Source organism: Carcharodon carcharias, chromosome 7 (genome assembly GCF_017639515.1).
Source record: "Carcharodon carcharias isolate sCarCar2 chromosome 7, sCarCar2.pri, whole genome shotgun sequence".
Taxonomy (NCBI): Eukaryota; Metazoa; Chordata; class Chondrichthyes; order Lamniformes; family Lamnidae; genus Carcharodon; species Carcharodon carcharias.
The window spans coordinates 168,486,845-168,513,636 of NC_054473.1; the positions used below are offsets into that span (position 1 = coordinate 168,486,845).

Consider the following 26,792-nt stretch of genomic DNA (forward strand, 5'->3'; position numbering starts at 1 on the left):
TGAATGGTTTATTTAAAAATGCAAATTGCCCTCTTGACACCTGTATTTCTAAACTACCCCACGTTTATCTAATTGCCATTTCAAACCTACTTCTTTCTATACATTAAAGCCTCGAAACTAACTGGCTTTAATCCAATTATGACACACACAAATAGACAGACACCACTAAACTCTATTTAAAAATATAATTTCCAATAACATTATTGACATTAATCTCTTCATGACAGGAGGCCACAAGAGAAGCTGACCTAAGGTTCAGCAAGAAGGTTCTGAGGAACCTACACTGGTTATGAAATGACCATAGAAAACTGTCATGCCTCCTTACAGAAGAGCTAGGAAAGTCTGACACAAAAGACATGGTAACTATTGAGTATTTTTATTTGGAACAAAACAGCATACCAAACACCAAGCTCATACAAAGAGACCAAGGCAAAACTCACATGGGGTTGAGTAGTAAACTGGTATCTTTGTAGGCAGCAGTGCCTTCATTACACTATTTCCCTACTTCAAGCACAAATGGGCTCATTTTTACAATAGAATGACGTCTAGTGATCAACAAGCATAAATTCCTGCAAATTGTTCCCTCATTTTTGTTAACTAGAGAAGATCAATCGAAGATTACCAATGATAGTACCTAGGGCAGGTAAAGAAAGCAAATTGCCTTTATTACAAAGGGATTGGAGTCTAATTGAAAAGAAGTCTTACTACAAATATGCAGGGCCTTGATGAGACCAGATCTGGAGTATGAGTAAAGTGAGGTGTCCTTACCTAAAGAAAGATATACTTGCCTTGGATGGAGTATAACAAAGGATCAATAGACTGATTCTTTGGATGAGGGGATTGTTCTATGCAATGGAATGGACCAGGCCTATATTCCCTAGAATACAGAGGAATGAGAGGTGATTGTAAGGGGTTTAACAGGGTAAACATTTGGAGGATGTTTCCCTGGCTAGGTAACTAGAACTAGGAGCAACAGTCTCAGAATAAGGGGGCTGAAAGGAGGGAAATTTTCTCCACTCAAAGCTGTATATCTTTGTAATTCTCCCGCTCAGAGAGCTGTGGATGCTCAGTGGCGGAGTATATTCAAGACAGAGATTGACAGATTTTTGGATACCAAGAGAATTAAGGGATATAGGGACAGTGCACAAAAGTGGAATTGAGGCAGATCATGATCTTGTAAAATGCCTTTACTTCTGCTCCTATTTCTTATGTCCTTTTCTGCCCAATGATTACTTCAGCCCAAGTTGTGGGTCTTTGCAATTCTCCGTTTTCCCCCAACAGCTGCTAGATCATGTATTCCATATCTGTTCTCAAACATGAGTTTCTGTTAAAACATTGTCTTTACCAAGGTTCTGCTTTGCATCTGCATATTTCTTTCTTTCTGGGAAGAAGCAGATAGTCTTGTATCCCTGTTGTTTTTTCAAGCATCAGAAAATATTTTTAAAAATGCTACCTAGTAAAACATTTAATTCAAAATAGTTTATTGTTCATTGATTAGAAGCTTTAAGGGGTAATGATACATTGATAACTACACAATTTCCAAACTAGCATATTTACTGACTAAATTAAACATTTCAAAATGTTTTTTCTGGGTGCAAAGGTCCATTTGAAATGACTGCCATGAGGCTCAGATTCCTTTCAACAGAGTGTTTTATCTTTTATTCTCCAAATGTGAATGCTGGGAATTGGTCACGAGGAGAGAGTGTTGAACAAAGTAAGGCATTTCTAAATTGAGGGGTGAATCTCCAACTCAATATCAGTGGTGACAATTCAGTGTTTCATCTTTGTTGAAGGTAATAACAGATTATTGCACCATTTTTCTAGCCCACGTTTTCCAGTCAGTATAGGAATTCAGAACTTACAATCACAGACACAATCAACAATAAAAAGGACTTGTTTTACATAGTGCCTTTCATAACCTCAAAGCACTTTACAGGATTAAGTACTCCTGTAGTGTGTTCGCTGTTTCAATGCAGGCGTGAATGGAAGCAGCAATGCACAATTATCCTTAATTAAAACTTGCCTAATTGAAATGATTGGATAACTTGATTTTATTCTGTTTTTTAAATTGTTTATTTTAAATTAATGGATATGTTCAATTTTCTCAGTGCAAATGATGAATCTGAGATTATACTTTGAATCACCCAATTACTGGCTGACGGGTGACTACGCCTGGGAGTGCATGAGTATGGGACAAAATAGGAAATTTGTCCTGACTTCGGTGCCCATTTGTTGGAACCTGCTCACTCGCTGTTTCTTCCAATTTTGTGGGCTTTTTGCAGCTCATCCACAAAAAGATGTGGGACAAGTGGAAGAGCTCTCATATTTAGCTCTCATATCATACTTAGATATTTAGCTCTCTTTGCTCACTGTCCAGCAGGAAAGAGCAGTGACACAAGAGAGTCTGGTAAATAGTAAACGTTATAACAAATCAGAGTGCAAGTACTGATTCCAGAATTAAGCAAACAAATGACAGGTTATATATTCTAATGTTATTCAGTTTCAAAATCTTCATGGCATGAAATTCTCTCTTTAAAAAAGGAAACAAGCTCAAGTGGCATTGTTAAATAAGTTCTTTTCCCAAAACTAAACAATAATTCATGTATATTTCTATCTTGCAAAGTACTTATAGTAACAAAGGAAGAGATTGGTCATGGAGAAAGTTCTGTTTTCTAATATATAATAGCCAAAAAGGGTAATGTGCTTTGGGATTGGTTTCATTCGGGAAACTGTCTTCAGTCAGTGGGCAATAGGGTGAGGGATGAGTCCAAATATCTACAGATAGCATTTTGTGTTACAGCTCAAACTAAAAATGGCAGTATGACCCAAGTGAGTTGGCAAGTAATTCTCTCTTTGAAACATATACTAACGATGGTAAACTATCCCTGAGGTAGACTTTTCAGAAGTGGTATTTAAATGTGTTTGATTGCTGTCACCAACATAGGTGCTTCTAAGTGAAAATTAATGATCAGCTGAAGCGTATTAATAAATTGAACAGTTAGTTGGCTCTGAAGGCTGTTTAACTTTGAAGAGGCACACTGATGTCTGGTAAAATATAACTATCCTTTCCTCCCAGGCTGACAGATGTTACAATAACATTGCACGGTATTTAGAAGTGACTACATACCAAACTTGTTTCATTGGTAGTGGGACATCCTGAGTCATGAAAGTCACCATATAAAGGTATGTCTAATGACTTACCAACTTAACATGCAGTTAGACATGCCAGACATTAATAAATTTTACTCTCATTAAATATTTGCATGGAATTTTTGATGGGCTTCAGCATTCATGTAATGATTATATAATGATAAACATAATAAGTTATCAGTAAAATTGCCTGTTCCATAATGAATTTCTTAAGGTTACAATTTTTGTTGCACTTTCTTTTTATTTAAATAATATTAAGTAACTATGAACTGGTTAAAGATTTTCTTTTTTAGCTGGCACAGACACGATGGGCTGAATGGCCTCTTTCTGTAGCATAACTTTTCTAGGTTCTATTTGAGAACAGTCATTGCCCTGTGAAGCTCTAGTTAAAGTTTACTGATTTTCTGACATTGAGTTACAAGACTCAGAATCTGCTCAGAGGCTTCAATGTGTCGTGTCCTCAAGTACTGGACACTGTTATGATTGGTATTTTCCAGGAAATATCGATAGTTTGCCATCATTCCAGAGGATGATGAAAGACCACGAGGACTTGTATCAGCCAGCCAGTTTAATCGCCATATCACAGCACCATTCTGAAGGTGAAAGTTAGCTACTGGATTAAGGGCAGCCCCACGATGTTTTTCTCCATACAGGTACCAGGCACAAAGTCGCATTAGTGGCATCTCAAGAACTCGAACTAATTTGTCAGATCTCACCCACTCATTGGTGGTAAGTAGGCGCTTGAGCGTTTCTAGCACAGGTCCTTCAATGACGTCCTGGATTTCTTTGTATTCAAGTTCTGTAAAGATTTGGTTCCTTTTCCCTTCCTTGATGTGGACACTGAGGGTTCCAAGCAGCCACGTTGTGAAGCCAGGAATAGGAGACAAACTAGAGAACTGGTTCATGTGAGGAAACTCACCCTGCAGATTACACAGACAAAAAAAAAAACAGATTGAGGTGAAATTGGCACTACTAACGTCCTATGACTGTTGTCCTGTATCACAAAGTCTGCTCTGCTACTCTTTTCAACCTTAATGCCATTCTGTGGAATGTAAGCCAAAGTGCTACACTTGGGTTCCTCAACAAAAAGTTTCTTAATGGGAAAATGTAAAATGTTCTCTTTGTCCAGTTGTTCTCATTTAGAATATTAAGGTGGCAAAACTGCCGAGATGTTATTTTGAAACAGGCAATACAAACAGTAGATGAATGTGCTGCAATACATTTTTTCTCAGAACTAGATAAAAATTTGCTTTAAGTTTCACCATTCGTTAACTGACAAATGAATTGTGTAGGTTTTTATCAATAGCATACTGGCAAGAGACATATAAACTCACTGAGCAGAACAGTCTTCAATATATACTTCAAAAACACATTTTGCAATATTAATAACATTCACAGACTAGTGACTGTAAAAATAGCAATGGAACTTCTTAAAAACAATGCTGTCATTAATATTGCAGAGTACAATTTTAAGCTATTAAAATTTTAGTTCTTGAATGAGCCGAAGGATAAAATGTAGCTGCAACACACTGCACATGCATCATTTATTGCCCGATTGTATTTCATCTATATGAACTACAAGTAAGGATGATAACCAATTAGGTGACAGAAAGAAATAGGAATCTATAAAAACTACTTTTGGGTAATTCTTTACTTGCAACCCTTAAGTTACCCACTTTTTCCCATTTATCTCAGAATGGGTTAGGGATGTATCAAAGCTCTTCTGGCAGAAAAACACATATTTCCAGAGCAACTGATAACCTGTCATTTCCCACCTACTAAAGCCCTTTAAATGCTTCTACCCCATAAATAAACATGGATTAGTGCCCAAACTGGAGTGCATTATAACACATCATTCTGAATAGTATTGGGAAAGATCATAAGGACCTGTAGATTTAAGCAACAACAAAAGAAAAAGAATTGAAGCCCTGTGAAACAGAAGACTGCAAGCTGTAGGTATTCACCTGATGAGTTATTCTGTTCATTTCTTTACTTATCCTCTATCAAGGGGTTGGAGCAAATGACAATCCAACAGGCTTCTGCCAATGATAAAATGACCAATCACTTGAGGTTCCTGAATATCCCCATATGGTGATTGTATGCTTTCCTCGTGTAGAACTTCTTCCCTCAACCCAACCTTGATCTACTCCCAACATTCTCATATAGAGGAGGTGCCTCCAATGGAGAGCACAACTCCCATTCCCAGGCTAAGGGAAGGCTTCCTGAAAGCTGCAGGCCCCAGAAATGATTTCTGCTGTAAGTCCTGACCAAGCAGCTGGTATGAGTTTTAAAGTCTTCCTGCTCACTCAGGCAAGTAAGTTACTTTCACACTTAAATATCTGAAAGATCACATTTGCGACCCCACTCACCCCTCTTATCCTGAGATGAGGAATGGATAATAATAGATGTATGTTGGCACATTATTTCTTTACCACCACTGATCTGGTGATTTTTATGAACAGCTACATTTAAATCATTTTACCTACTTTATTAATAAAGTAGCATTCCTCTTTTTCTCAAACACAAAACAAAGACAATAAAAACTGGGCAAAATACAGATATACTTCATGGATTTCCAGCAGAGGGAATGATAAAATGTTTTTTATTTAGGGTTCATCTAATTTGGAAACACAGGCCTGAATTTTCCATTGCCCCCGCATGCCCACGTGCCATCACGATATTTGGGAAGGCGGGTGTGGTATAATTTCAGATGTGCGCCCGCCACCAATTAACAGGCCAGTTAAGGCCCCTGAGGCAGCAATTGATCTTGATTTTTCGCAGCCCGTGCGATCTTCAGGACGTCGCACAGGCACAACGGGCAGGCGGGTGGGAGACATTTGTATAAACCTCATCCACGGGCAGGATAAGAGGGGTGAGTGGGGTCGCAAATGTGATCTTTCAGATATTTAAGTGTGAAAGTAACTTACTTGCCTGAGTGAGCAGGAAGACTTTAAAACTCATACCAGCTGCTTGGTCAGGACTTACAGCAGAAATCATTTCTGGGGCCTGCAGCTTTCAGGAAGCCTTCCCTCAGCCTGGGAATGGGAGTTGTGCTCTCCACTGGAAGCACCTCCCCTGAGGAGGAAGGGAGGGTCAGAAGGGGGAGGAGGCCGTCTCTCAAGGGAGACAGTCACCTCCATCTGTCAGATGATAGGCCCCGAGATCTCCGCAAACTGTGTGGGTGGGCTCCCCATGCCAGTGGCCCTAAAGGTTCAACTTCTCATCCTCAACTTCTATGCCTTCAGCTCTTTTCCGGGGGGTGATCTCTGCAGTCTCCCAATCAGCTGTCCACACTTGTGTCAAGCAGGTGACAGGTGCTCTATTCAGGCGTGCATTGACTTTCATCCACTACTGCTGGAATGATGCCAGTCAGACAGATTGAGCCAGAGGATTCACAGCCATTGCTGGCTTCCCCTGCGTCCAGGGTGCAATAGACTGTACACATGTGGCCATCAAGGTGCCAGCAGGTGAGCCCGGTGCCTTCGTCAACAGGAAGGGCTTCCACTCCATGATCGGGCAGATAGTGTGTGACCACAGGATGCTGATTCTACAAGTCTGTGCAAGGTACCCAGGCAGCTCCCACGACGCTTACATACTCAGACACTCCCAGGTGCCAGGGCTCTTCAGTGCTCCAGCCCGGCTGGATGGATGGCTGCTGGGTGACAAGGGCTATCCCCTCAAAAGGTGGCTCATGACGCATCTCCGCCATCCAAGAACAGAGGCTGAGCAGCGGTATAATAGGAGCCACAGGGTGTGGTGGAGAGAACCATCAGTCTTCTCACGATGTGCTTCCGATGTCTGGACCGCTCGGGGTGCACTACAATACCCCCCAGATCGTGTTTCACTGATAGTGGTTGCATGCTGTGCTCTCCACAATCTGGCGCTGGAAAGGGGTGACGCAGTGGGTGAGGAAGACATGGACGCAGTTGCTCTGGATGCACACGAAGAGTCCAGCAGTGAGTCCGAGGATGAGCATGCACAGGAGAACGCTGAGGGAGTAGATGCTGAACCTGGCATACTCCAGGGAAACAGGGACACCCAGGAGGCCTTAATCCAAAGAACCTTCAGCTAGCCCACCACAGATGGACCTTCTACACATGCCAGAGCTGCAGGCTCCGCACTCGATACCTGAGTGCTATATCTGCCTGGATAATAACATTAACTAAGGCCCTTGTCAATAAAGCTCAACTGTTAAACAACTCGCTCATAACAACATGGCTTCCCGTACACATGCGGAAGTAAGGAATCACCCCGAGGCATGGCAACATGTCAAAACTTATTGAGTAAACAGAAGTAAGTTCATAAAGCAAAACAAAAATGGTGTTGGACATCACACCAAGTCTTCCACTAAGTACTATGGGCCAACATAAAAGCACCAGTGAGAAACCTGTGATGTGCCTAAGGTGCCTTAAATTTACACTTATGGGTGCCATGTCTAGGTGCTGTCTCCTTGCTGGCACTGGCATCTGAGACACCCTGCTCACTGTGCTGTCCTCATGGCCTCGATCACCTTGGTGGACGTCCTCTGGCCCGTGGAGCATTTGATGGCCCCGCCTGGGAGGGAGCGGCCAGCTCCACAGCTGGCTTGTCCCTCGTTGCCGCAGCCTCATCAGATACCACAGTCACTGCAGAGGGGCGGAGGAGCTGCTGCTCTCATCCAGAGCGCTCTGAGAGGAGCCTGCAGAGATGACAGGCAGCTGCTGCGCTGACGTGAGGTCACTTTTGGACCTCCCTGCTCACTGTAGATGGATGGCCACCGAGCTGGGATACTTGATGCCCAAACCATCTCCCACACTGACAGTGACCAGCTGTGGCCAATGCCGCTGTGAAGGCTTACAGGTCTGAGCGCAATCCCAGGAAGCCCCGATTGTTCTCCTGGAAGTGCCTCTCTATGACAGTCACCACTCTCTCCAAGGAGGAAGCATGGTGCTTAGCCATGAGGTCCATTGCATCGGTGATACTCAGCGTTGACTCCTCCAACATGGGCACCATGCCACGAATAGCCTCATGTATCTCCGTCAGATCGTCCCGCATATCCTGCTGCACTTCCAGTGTTTGCTGCCTCACGGACGACTCCAGAGGCACATCATCAGCCACCGAATGAGCAAGTACCTGGTCCCCAGCAGTCCCCAAATGCTGGCGCACTGGGCACTCTCTGTCTCTGCCGCACCTCAAGCGAGTGTGAAGTACCCTCACCACCATGCCCCAGGACACTAGCCAAAGATCTAATTCCCACCGAGGTGCTAGTATCTGCGCTGGCCTGCCTGGCTGAGATGGTGTGACGCTGGTGACTGCATTTGTTCAGGGGCTTCAGGAGTGACAGGTGGGCCCTCTGCCTCCTCCTCCCGGCCCTGCTCCGGTGATACTGAAAGGAAGAAAAAGGACATTTGATTAGTTAAAGTGCAGACAATGTCAACTTGCATGCCACTCCCCCAGATCATTATGCGCCCGTTCTTCCATAATCAAGGGTAAACCCACGTTGTTAACTTCAATCATTGAGCGTTCAGCAGTGCCATGGCTTCTGTGACACACATGGTAACCTCAGTGCTCACCAAACATACCACCCTATGGCATCCCAACCTCACCGCCACCGGTGGACCCGGGGGCATGGCGCCTCTCAAGATCCATGGCCTGCTGCTCGAAAGCCGTTAGGATGGCCAACTGTCCTCCAGCAGTTCGCATTTGTTCTGACGCATTGTGCGCAGTCTTTTCCTGAAAAGGAGAGCAGAGCATTGATTAGTCCAGCCTGCACCTGAATTCCCATCGCATCTCTGCCAACCCAGCCAGAGTGGGACATTGCAGGACTCCAGTTCTTTGTCACTCCGCAGCTGCCGCACACTCACCCAAACAAGCCAGGGCTGACCCCCCTCCATTGCCCAAATGCTACCTCCTTCAAATGTGGCACAAGATGTCACTTCGCTAAGCAAGGAGGCACAAGTGCGTGGAGCACAAACACCAGAAGATGGATTGGTGCCCCACCAATTGGAAGCTCCCCATTCAGCATTTTAGCATCCTGACTTTGACATGCTTCACAGTTCTAGCACTCTGCCTAGGTGCAGACCCTTGACTTTCAACCCCCATTCTATACTCTGGGTGTCGGTGTCACACATGCTGCGGATGCAGAACACATCCTAACTCAACCCTCTCAGGGTGAACTAGGCAATCTCTGTTGTCACACCCAGTGAGGGATAGATACATGCTGTGAGGGATTCAATGACATTAGTGCACTCAAGAGTTGGCAGGGGTGTGGAGGGGATGGGTTTGGGGGAAAGGGTGACAGCTGCATTAAGTGACTTGAAGCAACATGGTACTCACCCTTCCCGAGAGCAAGAGATCACTGAACGTTTTGTGGCACTGGAGCCACGTGCGCCACACCACATCATGAGAGCTAACACTCTTGGTCGCCTCCTCCCATGCACATTTGGTCAGGTGGGGGGGCCTCAGCCTCCATCCCTCGGGAGAAGGACCTCCCGCCACGCTGCCACCTCCTCCAGGAGGGCAGCTAGGCACTCGTCTGAAAAATGAGGGGCACACTGCCCCGCTGGCCTGCTCTCCGGCCTGGCCTGCCTCAGCGGCCTGCTCTCCGGCCTGGCCTGCCCCAGCGGCCTGCTCTCCGGACTTGCGTAACCAACGCTGCCCCTCTGCCAAGTCCTTCTCCCAGCCATTGTGAGCAGCCTTTCCAAAGCTGCCAGGCCTTCATTTATATAGGCCGCTGGGTCACCAATGGACCCGGCAGTCTGAGCGCGCCCACCGCTGCCGGCCCACTCGTGAACTACGCTGGGTGGGCCTTAATTGGCCTGCCCGCGTAAAATGGCGGCGATCGGGTCCGCGTCTGCCCGCGCCCAACCCGCCCACCTGACATGGGGAAAATTCTCCCCATAGAGCTGAGTTTCCACTGACCAAGAGTAATGGCTGGGGTGAGATTGGTGGCGCTGGGAGGGCCATAGGGTTGCAGTATCTGGCTGCAATATTAGTGTCTTGTTATAGTAAAATTCAACTGAAATTAACAAGAAAATGCAGGAAAAACTACTTGCTGAGGATTGGGCTGCAAACCTAGGGATGGAATTGTGGAATCAACATTTTGATTAATTACATCCATTCAATCAATGCATTGATTATGCAAGCTTACAAAAAAAATGCCAACAGATATGTAGTTACACTGCACTGAGGAAGTAATACAAATCAGCGGGGATGCAAATTTAAATCTAATGTAAGACATGTCCCTTTTAGAAATTTTGGGCTGAATCTTGTGCCCTCCTGCATGACAAATTTGGTAGTGGCGGGCATTTAATTGGCCGGAGAAGCAGCAGTTGGAGAAACTCCAAACCTATTAAGTCCGTAGCAGGATGGCCTTCCCATCCAGCTGTCAAATTAAGGCTCTTAAGTATGCAATTAATGCCCAGTTAAGAGTCTCTTCCTGCTGCCGCTGGTATTATACCCAGTGACTGGTAGGGATCTCGCATATGAGGAGCATGACAAGCAAACCCATGTAAAGCTGCTTGCCGGCTCCTGGGGACAGCCCTTCGTTCAAAGGCACTCAATGCCTGATCAAGGGACTAGCATTGGGAAGGAGAGGCCTGCTGAGAGTCACTCCGTACCCTTGCTGCTAACTCCCCTCCCACCATTCCCCCATGACCAACACCTTGCATCCCTCCTCCCATCATCACTCACCTGTGGCCTGGAATCCAGCAATGATCCTAGGCCTCAGGTGAGTGTCGTACAGGAAGCAGCCATGACCACCTTTGGCTGGCATCTCTCGGTGGGCGGGACTTCCGCCTCCTGAGTCTTTGATTCAGGAGAAGGCTCACTGATTTCCAGTTAGGTGCTTGAGTGGCACTTAATTTGGCAGGCCTTCCCTAAGAGGTGCTTGGGGCTCTTGCTGAATCTCTAGCCAGTGGCAAGATTGCCATTGCCTCCATTAAATACCACACTTTGTTACAGGGTAACAAGTTATAAATAAAGTTGACACAAAATTCTACTCAATTAATCTTTGTTCTATTTTAATTGCAATTACTAAGGATCTCCAGATGCTCCTAATTTAACAGATTATTAAAAAATAATTGTGTATTAGAATATATATGATGATGGATTCTCCCAACGCTTTGATGGGTGAGTGATCAGCAAGGAGACCAATTGTTCACTGTCTAGGCTGGTGTCATCTCACATGTGATATTAAGCCAAATCACAATTTGCAAATCAGATTGCAAATACTAAATATGAAGTCACTGGCTTTGCAACATGCTCACTTGTCCTGCAGGGACTCGACTCCATTCTCTTCAATGTTGAGGTTGTTCGATGGCAGACTTGTCCATTTGGATCTATTCAGGGTGCTTTTTGCCCCATGTAGTGGGGTCCAACTTAAAGGCTTTGAGATTGGCTTTCAGGATGTCTTTGCATCCGAGTATTGGGCATTCTTTGGTGCGGGTTCCCATACTAAGCTAGTTCTAGAATATAGCTTTTAGTATGCAGGAATCCTCCATACTAAACATATTGCAGCCCCCATGAATATATATGCACACACGAAATTGCTATTTGTATTGGTAAAAGCCTTGCTATCTACTCCTTGCTCCAACAACTTGCACTTCCACAACAGATCTGACATGGAATAGTAAATCAAAGCACTTTACAAGGGAAGGAGATACCAAACAGTAAGCCAAAGCCTTTAGGGGTGGAGTAACTAAAGGCACAATGTAAAGTATGGGATTTTAGTGACTTTAGATAGTGCAAAGTTACTTTGAAAGGAAATTCATGAATACAGGAGCATGCTGAACAAAATACTGGTTTCTGATGGTGAGTTGAACGAACAGTAATCCAGAGTCAGAGCCACTTGAGAGTGTAAAAGGCAGTGTTGCTTGTGAAAATATAAAATGATGCAAGGGATAGCACAGAAAAAATGCTGGATGGAGTTGAGCTCCTACAATTAAATATACCACAGGAGATAAAAGGATTAAAAGATCCAGAGACTTGAGCACAAAATCTAGGCTGACACAAGAGTGTGGAACTGAGGGTGCGCTGCCTTTAAGATGAGACAAACTGAGGCCCTGCCTGGCCCCTCAAATGGATGCAAAATATCCCATAGCACTATTTCGAAGACAAACAGAGGAGTTCTCCTCAGTGACCCAGCCAATAGCTATTCCTCAACCGACATCTCACAAAGGGGTCACACTGTTGTTTGTGGAACCTTTCAGTGTATGAATTGGCTGCTGTGTTTCTTACAGTGACTAAACTTTAGAAGTATCTCAGTGGTTATAAAGCGCTTTGGGACGTTCTGAGGCTGTGAAGGGATTAGGGTTATATAAATACAAGTCTTTATTGTGAATCAGTTTGAATAGAGAAATCAGTACTGCATAGTGTGGCTGATTTTTTTGATTTCAGCATTCATCAAGTGGTTGACAGGTACAGGGGGTCACACCACTTACCCAATGAAGCTTGTCAAATGCCAAAACCCTCTTTATAGATGGGTCTCAAATAGAATATTACTGAGCTATGTGTACTAAATGAACACAGATAGGAAGCCGAACAGTCTGCAGTAATTTAGGTGATGGCTGGTTTGTCTTTTCAGCACTCAGCTTCATTGTTGAAGTACGTTGAAATAGCTTGGATGTTAGGACATCTGGCATGGAAACTAATGTGGCATTGTAGTTGTTGAGCACAGAACGAACAAGATAGCAAATTCATCTTTAACAAAGGAGTAATTTGAAGAAAGGTAGAGTGGAATCATCCCAGAATTCCTTAAGTGTGACAGCGGGCGTGAAAAACACCATTTTATCCACCTGCCACAACGCCGGATTTTCGTACTGTCCATTTCCTGCTGGATTCTGCAGCCATAGGAAACACACCATTTCACTGGTGGGTTGCCTCTGAATTGCCCGCCACACTGTTACCTCGCCATTTCTTTGCTCTGGGTGCCATATCTAAATTGCAGCCATTCACAGTTTTCAATGCTTGCAGCCCAGGACTACTCCAGTGAAGAAATGGCCGTGGAAGCCAAGACGGGTTCAGTGACCGTCACTGGAATGCCTTTTGGAGGTCCGTCCTGATGTCCTCCGCTCCCACTCTGGCCACAGGAGGTCCAGCAATCTCACCAATCTGGCATGGGAGACAGTGGCAGTGGTGGTCGGTGCCAATGCTGCACAGAAGAGGTAGGCCACCCAGTGCAGGAAGAGGATGAAAGATCTCATCAGTGCCACCAGGGTATCTTAGTACCTAAACTCACACACTCAAGGCCATCAAACATTCACTGGCATCTCACTCACTGCTGCTCAAGGAACATCACCACTTTCTCTCACACATCCTCACATCTCCATCTGGCCTCAGCTCCTCTGGAGGCTGCCTCCTCAGCCCTCTTCACCTTGAGTCCACTTGCACAGATCAACATGTGCCCCCACACACACTCTGGGATGCCCCCTTCCCCTGTACAGCCCTCACCCTACAGTCTCTTCCCTTAGCTGGGGCCTCTTCTTCCCCTTCCCCAAGCAAGCCCTAGCCCTGCAGCCGTTGAAAAGCCACCCCCTGGCTTTGGCTGGTTTGGTAGGCAGAGACCTGCCCATTAGCCCCCCCTAAAAGTGATGTGGTGCTGTCTGTGAAGTCTGGCGCTGATGACTGCGAGTGCTGCCCAAAGCAAGGTAGGCAAACAAACCTCAAAGTTCCAAGCAAAGTGCAGCTCACCAGGTGCACGTCGCTTATGTACAGTTGTGGAACACACATGGTGTCTGGATGATCCAGTGTGGGAGGATGATGTGAGCAGATCTTATAATGAGATGCTAAAGTATTGAAATTAGGTTCCTAGTGTGCGGCAGTAGGAAACACGGCCCACCACTGACAGGTGGAACAGGTAATCGCAAACTGGTTTCATGACAACGTAAACCAATTTTTGGCCTTCTTGCCATATTGTCCGCACACGCTGCCAACCAGGAGCGGAAAATTCTGCCTGTCATCTTCACAATTTCACAATGGGATTTGTCCAATTTGCTTCTGCATTCCACTGAATGCACTTGTCAACTATATCTATGGTGTCAAACGTGTCTGTGTCTTACAACTGTGCTTGCAAGCAATTCAGTTGGAACAGATATAGTTTACATCAAAGACAACTTGCATTTATATAGTGATTTCAACAGAGAAAAATCACCTCTGATGTGCTTTATAAAGATATAAGGAAAATGAACATTCAGCCAGGGGAAAAGATATTAAGAGGAGTGACTAATAGTTTGGTTAAACAGGTGGGTTTTAAGTGGGGATTTAAAGGGGGAGAAGGAAATTGAAAAGGGGGAAATTCCAGAGTGGGATCCAGGCCACTGAAGGAAGGGATGTCAATGGTCAGCTAAAAAATGAGGCAGATTTGCAAAAAACACATTTGAGAGAAAGTCAGACAGTTTCAGCCACAGAAACCAGAGCATAGCAAACAGAATCAAAAAATATAGCAGGGGAGACTGGCAGATGTTCAGTTCAGAAAACTGCTGAATGTTCACAATGCACACTAGAGTTACAAAATTTATTGGATAGGTACACAAGCATACAAGCTAAAAACAGAGTAAGTAGTGCATTAATGCAAGCTAAACACTTCACGTTACTGAGATGTCAATCGTCCTGTTAAAGGTGGTGGAAATTAGCATTGAGGTTGTTGATGTATGAAAGTCAACAGACAACATTATAATCTGAATGTCTGTCAACATGACTTGAATGTCAGAATTGAAATTCAATGCTGATTAGCTTGCAAAGCTCCTACACAAAGATTAAGATTTCAACACATCTCTAAAATTCAAGGGTACTGAATGAACTTTTACCCTGAATAAACAGGAACATTATACTGGTGCCACAAGTTGTCTCATTAGCACAAATCATTTCTCGTACCATATCAACTTTAGAAAGATATTGCAACTTGAATGAAGCCTGTCCAAAGCAATTAAAGGAATATTCCAAGCTCCAGGAAGCTTCTATTAATTCAAAGAACTTGTCAAATATCCAGATATCTACTTTTTGTGTTAATTCATTTTGGTTATTTCAATAAAAATAAGCTTCTAACCTTAAAAAAAAACTGATTGGCTGTCACCTGATCAGGAGGTCACTTTATCTGATTGGGAATTAAGCCACAGCACCCAAGTACCATTAATTTGGGTCGAAACCGATGGCATTGTTCAGAGAGCTGGGAAGGGTGGCCGATGTGAGAAACTGAAATGTCACAACGGTGAAAGAGGAGGTGCTTTGCTAAAACTTGGAGCTTAATAGTGCATTTAACCTTTGCTGTAGCAAACCTACCACAGCTTACTGCTGACAGCTGATACAAAAGTGTATTCTATACTGACATTCTTCATCTTGACACAAGCAAAAAAAGTGGATTACTTCAACAACATTGAGTCAGCACAAAATAAAAGCAGCTGAGGCTGGAAACAGTGACAAACAGGTGAATGCTGAGACGGGAGGAGTTTACATTGCAGTTTTTAAGGGAAGATTAAAGGGAAAGACTATGAGCGGAATTTTCGCAGAATTGCACTAAGTGTAGTCGTGGACGGGTAAAATGGAGTCCTAACCACTGATGAAAATGGCAGGTTTTCACGCTGTATCTTCCTGAGCCCACCTCGTAATTTATGCATTCCTGGAAAACATGCCGTTTCCATGACGGGCGGTCTCTCATTCGCCCACATGCCATCACCCTGCTGCCATCTTTAAATGGCAGCCGCCAGCAAAACACTCAACACCAACTCACCACCGCTGCCTGGGAGACATGGCCAGCAAAGACAAAAAAGACTGCAGCCCCACGCTTCAACGATCTGTCCCTCGACCGACTGCTGGATGTCAGGGAGGCCCACTGGGATGTGCGCTACCCCCGCTCTGGCCACAGGATGAGAAGCAATGACACCAACCCAGCTTGGAAGGCGGTGGTCAGCGTGAACACCCAGCAGAGGACAGTCACCCAGTGCGGCAAAAGGATGAATGATCTCCTCCATTCCACCAGGGTAAGTCACCCTTTTCATCACTCCCAAACTCTTATACTCACAAACCCATCACACATCCACAGGACCCTCACTCACTGCCAGTGCAAGGGACATCACCGTTCATTCTTTCACAAACACCGTCATTGTCCTCATCCTGTCCATGGGACGACTCACCACCCACACAGGCCAAGCACACTTATCAGCTGGCCCGGCAGGAGTCCTGATAGCACCCTTCCTGGATTTGTGTGACCGCCCCTTAATGCTTCCCGAAGAGTGCTGGTCACCCCTCAGATGGCCAGAGATGAGTGCGCTGCATGGCTGCCCTGTCAACCTGCGACATGGGGGACACTGGTCCAAACCAGGAAGCTGAGATTGCAAGGGGCTGAGCGCTTCCAGCAGTGACTGCTACATGGCCAGTGTTGGTGAGAAGACTGTACAACGTGTGCAGTCCAACTGCTCCGCGTTTCATTAAAGTGGTGGCGGACTCGAAGTCTGTGCTGGGAAGGTGGGGGTGGGGCGGTAAGGAATGGAACGCTTGGTGGTCCTTTGGTGCCTCCGTGTTGCTTGCACGGGCGGGCAGGCTAGGAGCCTGACCCCAATCATATCACTGTGGCTGCGCCTGATCTGTCTTAGTTGCAGAGGCATGGTCAGTTTATACAGGTGTTCCTAATGCATGGCCACTCCCCTCGCTTACCCTGCCCCCAACGTGATCGCCTGTACGCGGGATGCAGCACCAGGGCTGCACTTGACCACACCCCCGCCCCCAGCAGCTGCCTCCGAGACTGGCCAGCACTTGCCCCTGGACACCATCCCCCCATCTCAGCAATCGCCTGCAGGGCCAGGTATCAGGTGCCCCCGCCCCCTGCCGCCCCTGAGGCCTGTGAACAACGGGCGAGCTGTGGAGAACGCTGCTGCTCACTCACCTCAGTTCGCCTGAAGTGAAGGCCGCCAAGTGCATGTTGCCTGTGTGCTGTTGCGAAACACGTCAGCGCGCTTTCCCACCGACATGGGCGGACGATATGCCGGGGTTCCAAGAGCCTAGCGGGATAGCCTTTTAATTATGTGCTAATGTATTACAATTAGCTCCCCTCCAACCGATGGTGAGAAACGCGGCCTGCCGTTGGCGGGCTGGGCGGACGATTGTAACCTGTCTTCAGGCCACCATGAAGCAGGTCGTACCATATTTTCCACACACGTCACCTACCACACCTGCTGCCAGTCGGCTCGGAAAATTCTGCCCTATGTTTGAATTCCTCCCAATCCTCCTCCCCACAATTTAAATGATGAATTCCACCTACAAGCCGGCTCAATGGCATCTTAGAGAATGATAAATGGAAAAAAAAGATATATTTTTATTTAAGAACAAAAAATTAAGATCAGGGAAGAATGATAGAGCATTTAAAAACATATAGTGTGGATGGAGGCCAGTGAAAGCTAATATTTAAAATTTTATCTGTCCTAGATTTAAAAGGCTTTTTGCATAGAATGCAAGAGGAATGTTTATTTTTACAATAAGACAGTAAAAATCTTGAGGATTTCTTTTCAATTCTAGAAATTATAGTATTTCAGATGTTGCAGTATAATGGTTTCTACCACAAGTTAAAGTCATTTGTTACTCCTAGACTCTGATCACAAGATGTTGCTGATCCCAACCATATTTGACACTGGTCCTTACGGACTTTATACTTGATGTGACGAAGACCTACCTTAAGCTCTTTCACTACTTGCTTGATGAGGTAATTTCCGAGCTCTACCCCCTGCAGACCTCGCTGTGAAGAGCTGATGGAGTAGAAAATAGCTGTGGTGATCTTGTTAACATCCTCACTCAGCTCAGGAGAATGACCACATCGGACAATAGCCTACACAGAACATTTAATTAAAATTTGTTTTAAAATTATTTATTTTCCTATTCAGCTTTTGGTAGGTATTTAGACATTTTGTCTTATATTACATATTCCTTAGCAAATAAAGCAGTTTCAATATAGTAGTGATGACTATTACTGAAAATAAATGTGTTGAACCACTTCATTTAATGCAGCATTTTATTTCTTCATTAAATACAATGCAAATAAAAAAATATATTAATTATCATAATTATTTATAGTTTTTCAAATACAATTCAAAAGCATTATTGTTTAATGTAAAATATGGGTGGATACTTATCCTCCATCAAGCCCATTTCATGCACATTATTGATTCTGTCATAAAAGTAAAAGCTCAAAACAATTTTAGCTGAAAAAAATCTAACATAAAGATGGTTAAAACATTTTTCATTATAAAAGATAACTGGAATTCCTCCTATTCATTTGCCATAAATTTGGAGGAAACAGCACAAAATGGCATAAATGCCCATTTACAGTGTTTTTCTGTCGTCTCCACTGATCTTTCCCCAAGTTTTAGCAGGAGATTGGGAAAAACTCCTTGGAAATTCTACTCCATAGCTAGGAGTGATGCAAATCAAGATGGAAGATACAGTTACTCTTCAGAATGAAAAAAAATTGCTCCATAATGCCATCTGGTGCCAAAGCTGTCACAAAATCGCTGAATATCATGGAGATTAGAAAACTCTATTAGTGACTGATTGCAAAGGACTTGTTAATATAAAGGAACAGGGCTTCGATTTTAATATTACTAACGGATATCCTGTGACAATGTTTAGGATATTTAGAACAATCGAAGTGCTTATTCCAGGTGGGAATTAACATTTAAGTTTATTGATTTACAACAAGTGAATAAATCAAATTTCATTTTATCAGATTTTTACTGGTGCTTTGTGAATTGAATTTATTATTCAGTGAAAATTGTAAATATGTACTCTTTACCATTTCTAAAACTGAATACATGCGACAAAGTGGTATGTTAGATTCATTAGGTTGCAGCTGATATTGAGCCGTACTGTGAAATGGAGTTTAGCTGCGCTAAGGCACAATTCTGTGCTTTAGGAGCATTAGTTATGGTTCTGGTCTTTTGCAACAATGGGAAATGTTCTCCTAATATGGTATAACGTGAGACAGTCCTGGAGTTTGATAATTCTGTTGTGGGACTATTAGATGGGTGGCGGGTGGTCTTTGATGAAGCAGAGAGAGGACCCGAAATTTGGGAGAATACTGAAAGGTGATCCTGAGGTTTGTAGTTGAATATGATTCTTAGGCCCACATTTTGATCTTCAAGGCAGGAAACACGAGTCGGGCCATTTCACAACGTTGTATTTCCGGCTCTTACCTGGCAATGCCCACCTACACTATTTTCATCATGGGCTGGAGCTGGGATCACTGCCTCCCGAAGCAGGTCTGACATGGAAACAGAGGAGGACAGACGCCAAGCTGGGCAGGTTTGAATGCCTTCTTTGGTTCCCTGGGACATCAGCCCAGGTCAGTAGCTGAGTGAGAGTTCCTCTACTTCTCACCTCCTACCTCCCTCACTCCTCCGTGATTCCTCTCACCCCTCCAAACCCCATCCATGCCCCAATGCTCTCTCTATACACATATGCCCCCTCCATAACTACTCACCCACCCCCAATACACCCTCAATCCCTTTGCCTCCTCCATTCTCCCCACCCACAACCTATACGCTCTCCACACCACATCACTCACCGATGCTCACTCACCCAGTATCTACTATGTAGAAACCTCTTCAGCCCTACAAAAACATTGTGGAGTCTATGAGATGCTCATGAAGCTAAAAAAATAAACAAAGTCATTCAAAAACCATTTCAAAAAAACACAATCCTTTCAACTGGTCATAAAACTGTCCTGATAAAAAAAAATTACAGTTCCCTTGACAGCTGCGTCAACAACCCCTGCTGAGCTTAATCCATTAGTGGGGTTTGGAGCTTAGCCAAGATTCTATTGAATGACTTTGTCAACAATCTCTGCTGAGCTGAATGCATTAATGAGGCATGGGATTCAGCTAAGCATTCATAATAGAATTCCAATGAATAGCTGCATTAACAAAACCTCCAGAGCTGAGTACATTTAAACCTTAGATGTCTTTGAAAGACCTCAGCCAACTGTTCAACGCTTTGAAACAGGGAACAGGTGTTTGAACAGCACTTGAAAGAGAAGATTAAATCACAGGGTTATTGACAAAGTCAAATCTGAATATCAATATCATTCAATGTGGAAGAGCACTTTCATTCATTAGATAATGTACTCTAATGCATCTGAACACTTTTTCACTTTCACAGTACTGGCTAATTTAATTGTCACTACTGTGAAGTTAGTGACAACTTTTGAACTTCCCTGTCAAGAGGTTCCTGATTCCAAACTAGGGTCCCCTTATGGTTCATGACTCCTCTGAAGTTGCAGGGTGTCCGAATTTTTTTTTTAATGGGATGTGGGTGTCACTGGCTAGGGCAGCATTTATTGCCCATCTCTAATCACCCTTGTTCAGAGGGAATTTTAGAGTCAACCACATTGCTTTGGGTCTGGAGTCACATGTAGGCCAGGCCAAGTAAGAACAGCAGATTTTCTTCCCTAAAGGACATTAGTAAACCAGATGAGTTTTTACGACAATCAACAATAGTTTCATGGTCATCATCAGGCTTTTAATTCCAGATTTTTTATTGAATTCAAATTCCAATACCTGCAGTGGTGGGATTTGAACCAAGGTTTCCAGAGCATTACCCTAGGTGCCTGGATTACTAATCCAGTGACGATATCACTTGCCACCACCTCCTCCGCAATGGAGCTAGCAAGGGCAGGAGGGTTGTGTGCTGGTCTCATACCCGTACCCTTTATCCTGTGCTGCTAAATATTACCGGCAATGGAAATGGGGGCAGGAATTCTGGAATAGGGTCCTATCCACTTTTAAAGCCTACCAGCCTCTGTTTTGACAAGGCCAAAGGTATGAAAATCCAGCCCTCATCGAGCAGATGAGCAGACATGAGCCTATTGGAGGAAATCTCATGTACAGCAACACCAGTTTGTGACTTTGTAAATGATCTCTGCAAGCAATGAATGGAGTGTTTCGTGAGTAGTTTGTGTACATATCTCTGTTCTCTCCCTCACATAGCTATAAGAGTCAGAGGACCAAAGCACAGAAAATGGCCCTTTGGCCCATCGAGTCTGTGCCGGTCAAACAAGCACATAACTATTCTAATCTCATTTTCCAGCACTAGGCCCATAGCCTTGTATGCCATGGCACTGCAAGTGCACATCCAAATAGTTCTTAAATGTTATGAGGGTTTCCGTCTCCACCACTCTTTCAGGCAGAGTTCCAGATTCCCACCACGCTCTGGGTGAAAAAATTCTTCCTCACATCCCCTCTAAACCTCCTGCCCATTACCTTAAATCTATGCTCCCTGGTTATTGATCCCTCCACCAAGGAGAAAAGTTCCTTCTTATCTACCCTATCTATACCCCTCATAATTTTATACACCTCAATCATGTCCCCCCTCAATGTCCTCTGCTCCAGGGAAAATAACCCCAGTCTATCCAATCTCTCCTCATAACTAAAACTCTCCAGCCCAGGCAAAATCCTGGTAAATCTCCTCTGCACTCTCTCTAGTGCAATCACATCCTTCCTATAATGCAGATTCCAGAACTGTACACAATACTCTAGCTGTGGCCTAACCAGAGTTTTGTACACTTCCAGCATAACTTCCATGCTCTTATATTCTATGCCTTGGCTAATAAAGGCAAATACCCAATACGCCTTCTTAACCACCTTATCTACCTGTCCCGCTACCTTAAGGTGGACATGTACAGCATGGTCCCTCTGATCCTCGGTACTTACCAGGGTCCTACCATTCATCGTGTAGTCCCGTGCCTTGTTTGTCCTGCCCAGGTGCATCACTCACACTTATCCAGATTAAATTCCATTTGCCACTGATCAGCCCATCTGACCAGCCCATCTATATCCTCCTACAATCTAAGAATATCCTCCTCACTATTTACCGCTCCACCCATTTCCGTGTCATCTGCAAACTTACTGATCAACCCTCCCACATTTAAGTCTAAATCGTTTATATATACCACAAACAGCAAGGGACCCAACACCAATCCCTGTGGAACCCCAATGGACACATGCATCCAGTCACGAAAACACCCCTCGACCATCACCCTCTGCTTCCTGCCACTCAGCCAATTCTGAATTCAATTTGCCAAATTGACTTGGATCCCATGGGCTCTTACCTTCGTTATCAATCTCCCATGCAGGACCTTATCAAAAGCCTTGCTGAAGTCCAAGTAGACTACATCAAATGCATTGCCCTCATCCAAGCACTTGGTCACCTCTTCAAAAAATTCAATCAAATTGGTCAGACATGACCTCCCTTAACAAAACCATGTTGACTGTCCTTGATTAATCCCTGCCTCTCCAAGTGTAGATTAATTCTGTCCCTCAGAATTGCTTCCAATAGTTTCCCCATCACTGAGGTTAGACTGACTAGCCTGTAGTTCCCTGGTTTATCCCTTCCTCCCTTCTTGAATAACGGTACCACATTGGCTGTCCTCCAGTCCTCTGGCACTGTGGCCAGAGAGGTATTGAAAATTATTGCCAATGCCCCTGCTATCTCCTCCCTTGCCTCACTCAACAGCCTGGGATACATTTTATCCGGGCCTGGAGATTTATCTACTTTTAAGCCTGCCAGACCACTTAGAAGACCTAATTTCTTTAATTATATCAAAATCCTTCTGCCTGATTTCCATACCCACGTCGTCCCTCTTACTTGTGAACACCGACACAAAGTAGTCATTTAGAACCTTACCTACGTCTTCCGACTCCACACACAAATTACCACTATGGTCCTTAATGGGCCCTACTTTTTCCCTAGTTATTCTCTTACTCTTAATTTACGTAAAATAACTTTGGATTTTCCTTTATTTTACCTGCCAATGTTTTTTCATGCCCTCTTTTTGCTCTCCTAATTTCCTTCTTAGGTTCCCCTCTACACATTCTATACTCCTCCAGGGCTTCCGCTGTTTTGAGCCCTCGGTGTCTGCCATAAGCCTCCCTTTTTCTCTTTATCCAATCCTGTACATCCATCGACATCCAGGGTTCCCTGAATTTGTTGGTCCCATCCTTTGTCTTTACTTGAATATGTTGGCCCTGTACTCTTTTTATTTCCTTCTTGAATGAGTCCCACTATTCTGACAGATTTACCTAAAAGTAGCTACCCCCAGTCCACTCTGGCCAAATCATATCTGTTCTTATTAAAATCGGCCTTTCTCCAATTTAGAACTCTGATTTCTGGCCCTTTCTTGTCCTTTTCCATAATAACCTTGAATATAATGGAGTTATGATTACCGTCTGCAAAATGCTCTCTCACTAATACCTCTACCACCTGCCCGGCTTCATTCCCTTAAACTAAGTCCAGCACCACCTCTCTTGTAGGAGCTTCTACGTACTGGCTTAAAAAACTCTCCTGGATGTATTTTAAGAATTCAGCTCCCTCTAAACCTATCACACTATGACTAACCCAGTTAATGTTGGGAAAGTTGAAATCCCTCACTATTACTACTCTTTTTACACTTCTCTGAAATTTGCCTACACATCTACTCTTCTATTTTTCTCTGACTGTTTGGGGGCCTATAGTACACTCCCAGCAATGTGATTGCTCCTTTTTAGTTTTTCAGATCTACCCATATAGCTTCATTTGAGGAGTCTTCTAAGATGTAATCCCTCCTTACTGCTGTAATTGATTCCTTGATAAATATTGTGATACCCCCTCCTCTTTTACCTCCTTGCCTGAAGACCCTATATCCTGGAATATTGAGCTGCCAGTCCTGCCCCTCTCTGAGCCATGTCTCTGTGACAGCAATGACATCATACTTCCATGTGTTAATTTGTGCCCTCAACTCATCTGCCTTACTTGTTAGAAAGTGAAAGTATTCAAATTGCTCCCAACAAAACACGGGTGGAAATGAATGCTTTCAGATTTCAAATTGTTGTTTTCATTTTTCTAAATGAAATGAAGAAAATGTCATATCCCTCTTATTATATCCCTCTTACTTTGTGTCTGGCAGCTGTTACCCAATTCAAATGTTTACCTTTTCTAACTGTTATATAATTAGAAGTAGGTTGGTTTCAAAATTAAACTTTTATCAGAACAAACGCAATTCCCAGGAGGAAAGACTCTCCCCCTCAGCTTCATCCACTTTGAGCTTTAGAGAACATGAAACAAAAGCCACAATAGGTGTGTAATCAACAATCTATCATTTTTTTTCCTCTTCCCCACACTCAAACTCTTTTTTCACACATAATTCCCTACTCTTTTGCAAGTGTTATGGGATCTTTAGCACCCTCCTGACTCCTGGGGGGAGAGACAGTGCCTCGGGTTAATATTTCAATCAAAAGTGCCATATCCAACAGTGCAGCATTCCCTCAATACTAATTCAGTAAATATAGATTTTTAGCTCAAGCCCCTGAAGTGAGATCAGGGACAAGAGTATTATAACTGAATCATGGACAAAACCAAGCAAATATTTTTGATGGGAAAATACTCATGAGTGCTTTTTGAGCATTAAAATCTTGGTAAATATTCTACCTAACATAAAAACTGGGCACTAGCTAATATACACTGGAGACTAAAGGTAACTATAATGAGCTTACCTGTATATTTTTGGAGATGTCTTCTGTTAGTGCCACATGTAGAACTACCAGAGGTTCCCTTGGCATAGCATTGTGTGTAAAAACATAGCACCTTCTGTAAGGTCCAACTCGGCGTTTAATATCCGCCCAGTTTCTGACAGGATGCACTGCTTCGTACCTGAAAGAAATAAATGTGTTTGAACTGCACTCACTGGAGGACTGGAAGTGAAGTGAACAATATAAAAAAAAAGCTACCTCAAAGCTCAGAAGTGCAACAATTAATCAGATCTCAAGCTAAGCTGTTGTCCAGGAGGAAACAAAATAGAAATTGTGCAGACAGATTCTGAGCACTAATAATTTATTAAAAGTGCATTAAAACTGATGACATTGATTTTAACTGGTTAGGTGAGCAGTGAAGCGAGTTAGAAATTCACCCAATGCACCAGAAATCAATTCAGGTTTTTTTTAAACTCTCGGGCCTAATTACAATCTCTCAGGAGGGTGACCTACTCAATTCACTGTTACAATGGGAAAGCTGCCCCCTTGGTGAAACTTCTGGCAGGTCAGCTTAGGATCAGTACACTGTTGACCACCTGCAATTACAGTATTTTTACAGGCTTTTTCTGTGTCCACATTTAAAAGTACAGAAAGTCAAAGTACAACATGACTAATTAATTCTTGCTCTCACCTCTAAACATATTTCATTTGAAAGGATAAGGAAATGGGGCTAATTGTTTAGTGGTTTCAGAGAGCTGGCACATGCACAATGGGCTGAATGGTTCTCACTTGTGTCATAACATTTAACTGGCCAGAAATTTGCAAATGACAGTCAGCTTTGAGTGCAATAAGATCATCACTTGAATTAGACTGTATTGAGGCTGAATTAAAAATGACTTGTAGATCTGCTGGCAATGTAGGATCACTTTAATAACTAGTGCAAAAAGCGATTAAGAAACACTTACTCGCTAATTTTCTGTAACAGATCACAAGAGGATTGCCAGGTGATGCGCTCCAGGTTCAAGAATCCGATAGAAAACCAATCTGAAAGTAGCATCTTCAATATTCCATTCATTTCCTGAGGTTCAACACAAAGTTAGTGAGCAAATGTGGCCAACTTCAGAAGCTTGGAGAAATATTTCTTTCTGATTAAACAATTCAGTAAAACCATGTGGACTGTTTTTACGTGGTCTTGTCATCACCATTCCCATTATTTCTAGAATAAACAGCATTCAAGTGTTCTTTTAATTGATCATACAGTTTGACTAATGGACCCCTACCAGATGCCATTACAATCTATACAAAACAGCATCTAATGGAATACACACACATAAAGAATTGCATTTTATTTTGAATATGAACAAATTGGTAGTTTCTTTTTAAACCAATATTCTTGTAATAGCTGGGTGGTTATATTTAGGCAAATGCCATGAGTTCTGTATTCAAGACAAATTGTATTCATGAGCGTAAATATAGTGGTACCATCACTTGGTATAAGTTGTAATGTTCAGTGAAGTTGGACAGAAACAACTGTATAGCAGCTTCTTGGAAAAGCTGCACAAGGATTTGAATGCAAACAAATCTCAAAATAGACAATCGAGCAAAACACTGCTGAAAAGCATTTAACTAATGTGTTGCTTTATATATTTTCATTGTAATTTATATAAACATATGAATAAGAATAAAAATTGATCATATAAGAAAATTAACATATCTGATTAAAACTATTCAATGAATTGCAATTTCATTGCTGGTTATTTTCACATAAAATATTCAAGGGAGGTTATAAAAAGATTTGCATTTATATGGTGCTTTTCATGACCACTGGACATCTCAAAGCGCTTTACAGCCGATGAAGTACTTTTTGAAGTGTAGTCACTATTGTAATGTAAGAAACATAGCAGCTAATTTTTGCTCAGCAAATTCCCACAAATAGCAATATGATAATGACTAGATAATTTTTTTTGTGATGCTATTCAAAGGATAACCATTTGCCATATAAATATTATGAATAAATTCTGACATACTCAGATGACAGCAGATTCTTAACTTTGTCATGAATAATCCTGTGAACATAATGTTAACAACAATGTCTTCTAATGTATGTGTTGGATCCAGTGTCCTTTGGTTCGTTGGGGCTAAAGGATCCAGGTTGCACGCTTGTTTCGGGGAGACCAAGTT

General features: G+C 43.4%; 1 protein-coding gene across 1 annotated transcript in view; it reads right to left on the bottom strand.

Annotated features, from left to right (window-relative positions):
- Nucleotides 1-360: 360 nt before the first annotated feature.
- Nucleotides 361-26,792, bottom strand: part of mlycd (malonyl-CoA decarboxylase) — a 48,365-nt gene continuing 21,933 nt past the window's right edge. Inside the window, exons 2-5 of the mRNA XM_041191919.1 lie at nucleotides 25,577-25,689; nucleotides 24,636-24,792; nucleotides 17,789-17,941; nucleotides 361-4,070 (exon numbers count right to left, since the gene is read on the bottom strand). Of these exons, the coding sequence (XP_041047853.1) occupies nucleotides 3,537-4,070; nucleotides 17,789-17,941; nucleotides 24,636-24,792; nucleotides 25,577-25,689 (957 nt within the window). The 3' untranslated portion in view covers nucleotides 361-3,536. The remainder of the gene's footprint in view (nucleotides 4,071-17,788; nucleotides 17,942-24,635; nucleotides 24,793-25,576; nucleotides 25,690-26,792) is intronic.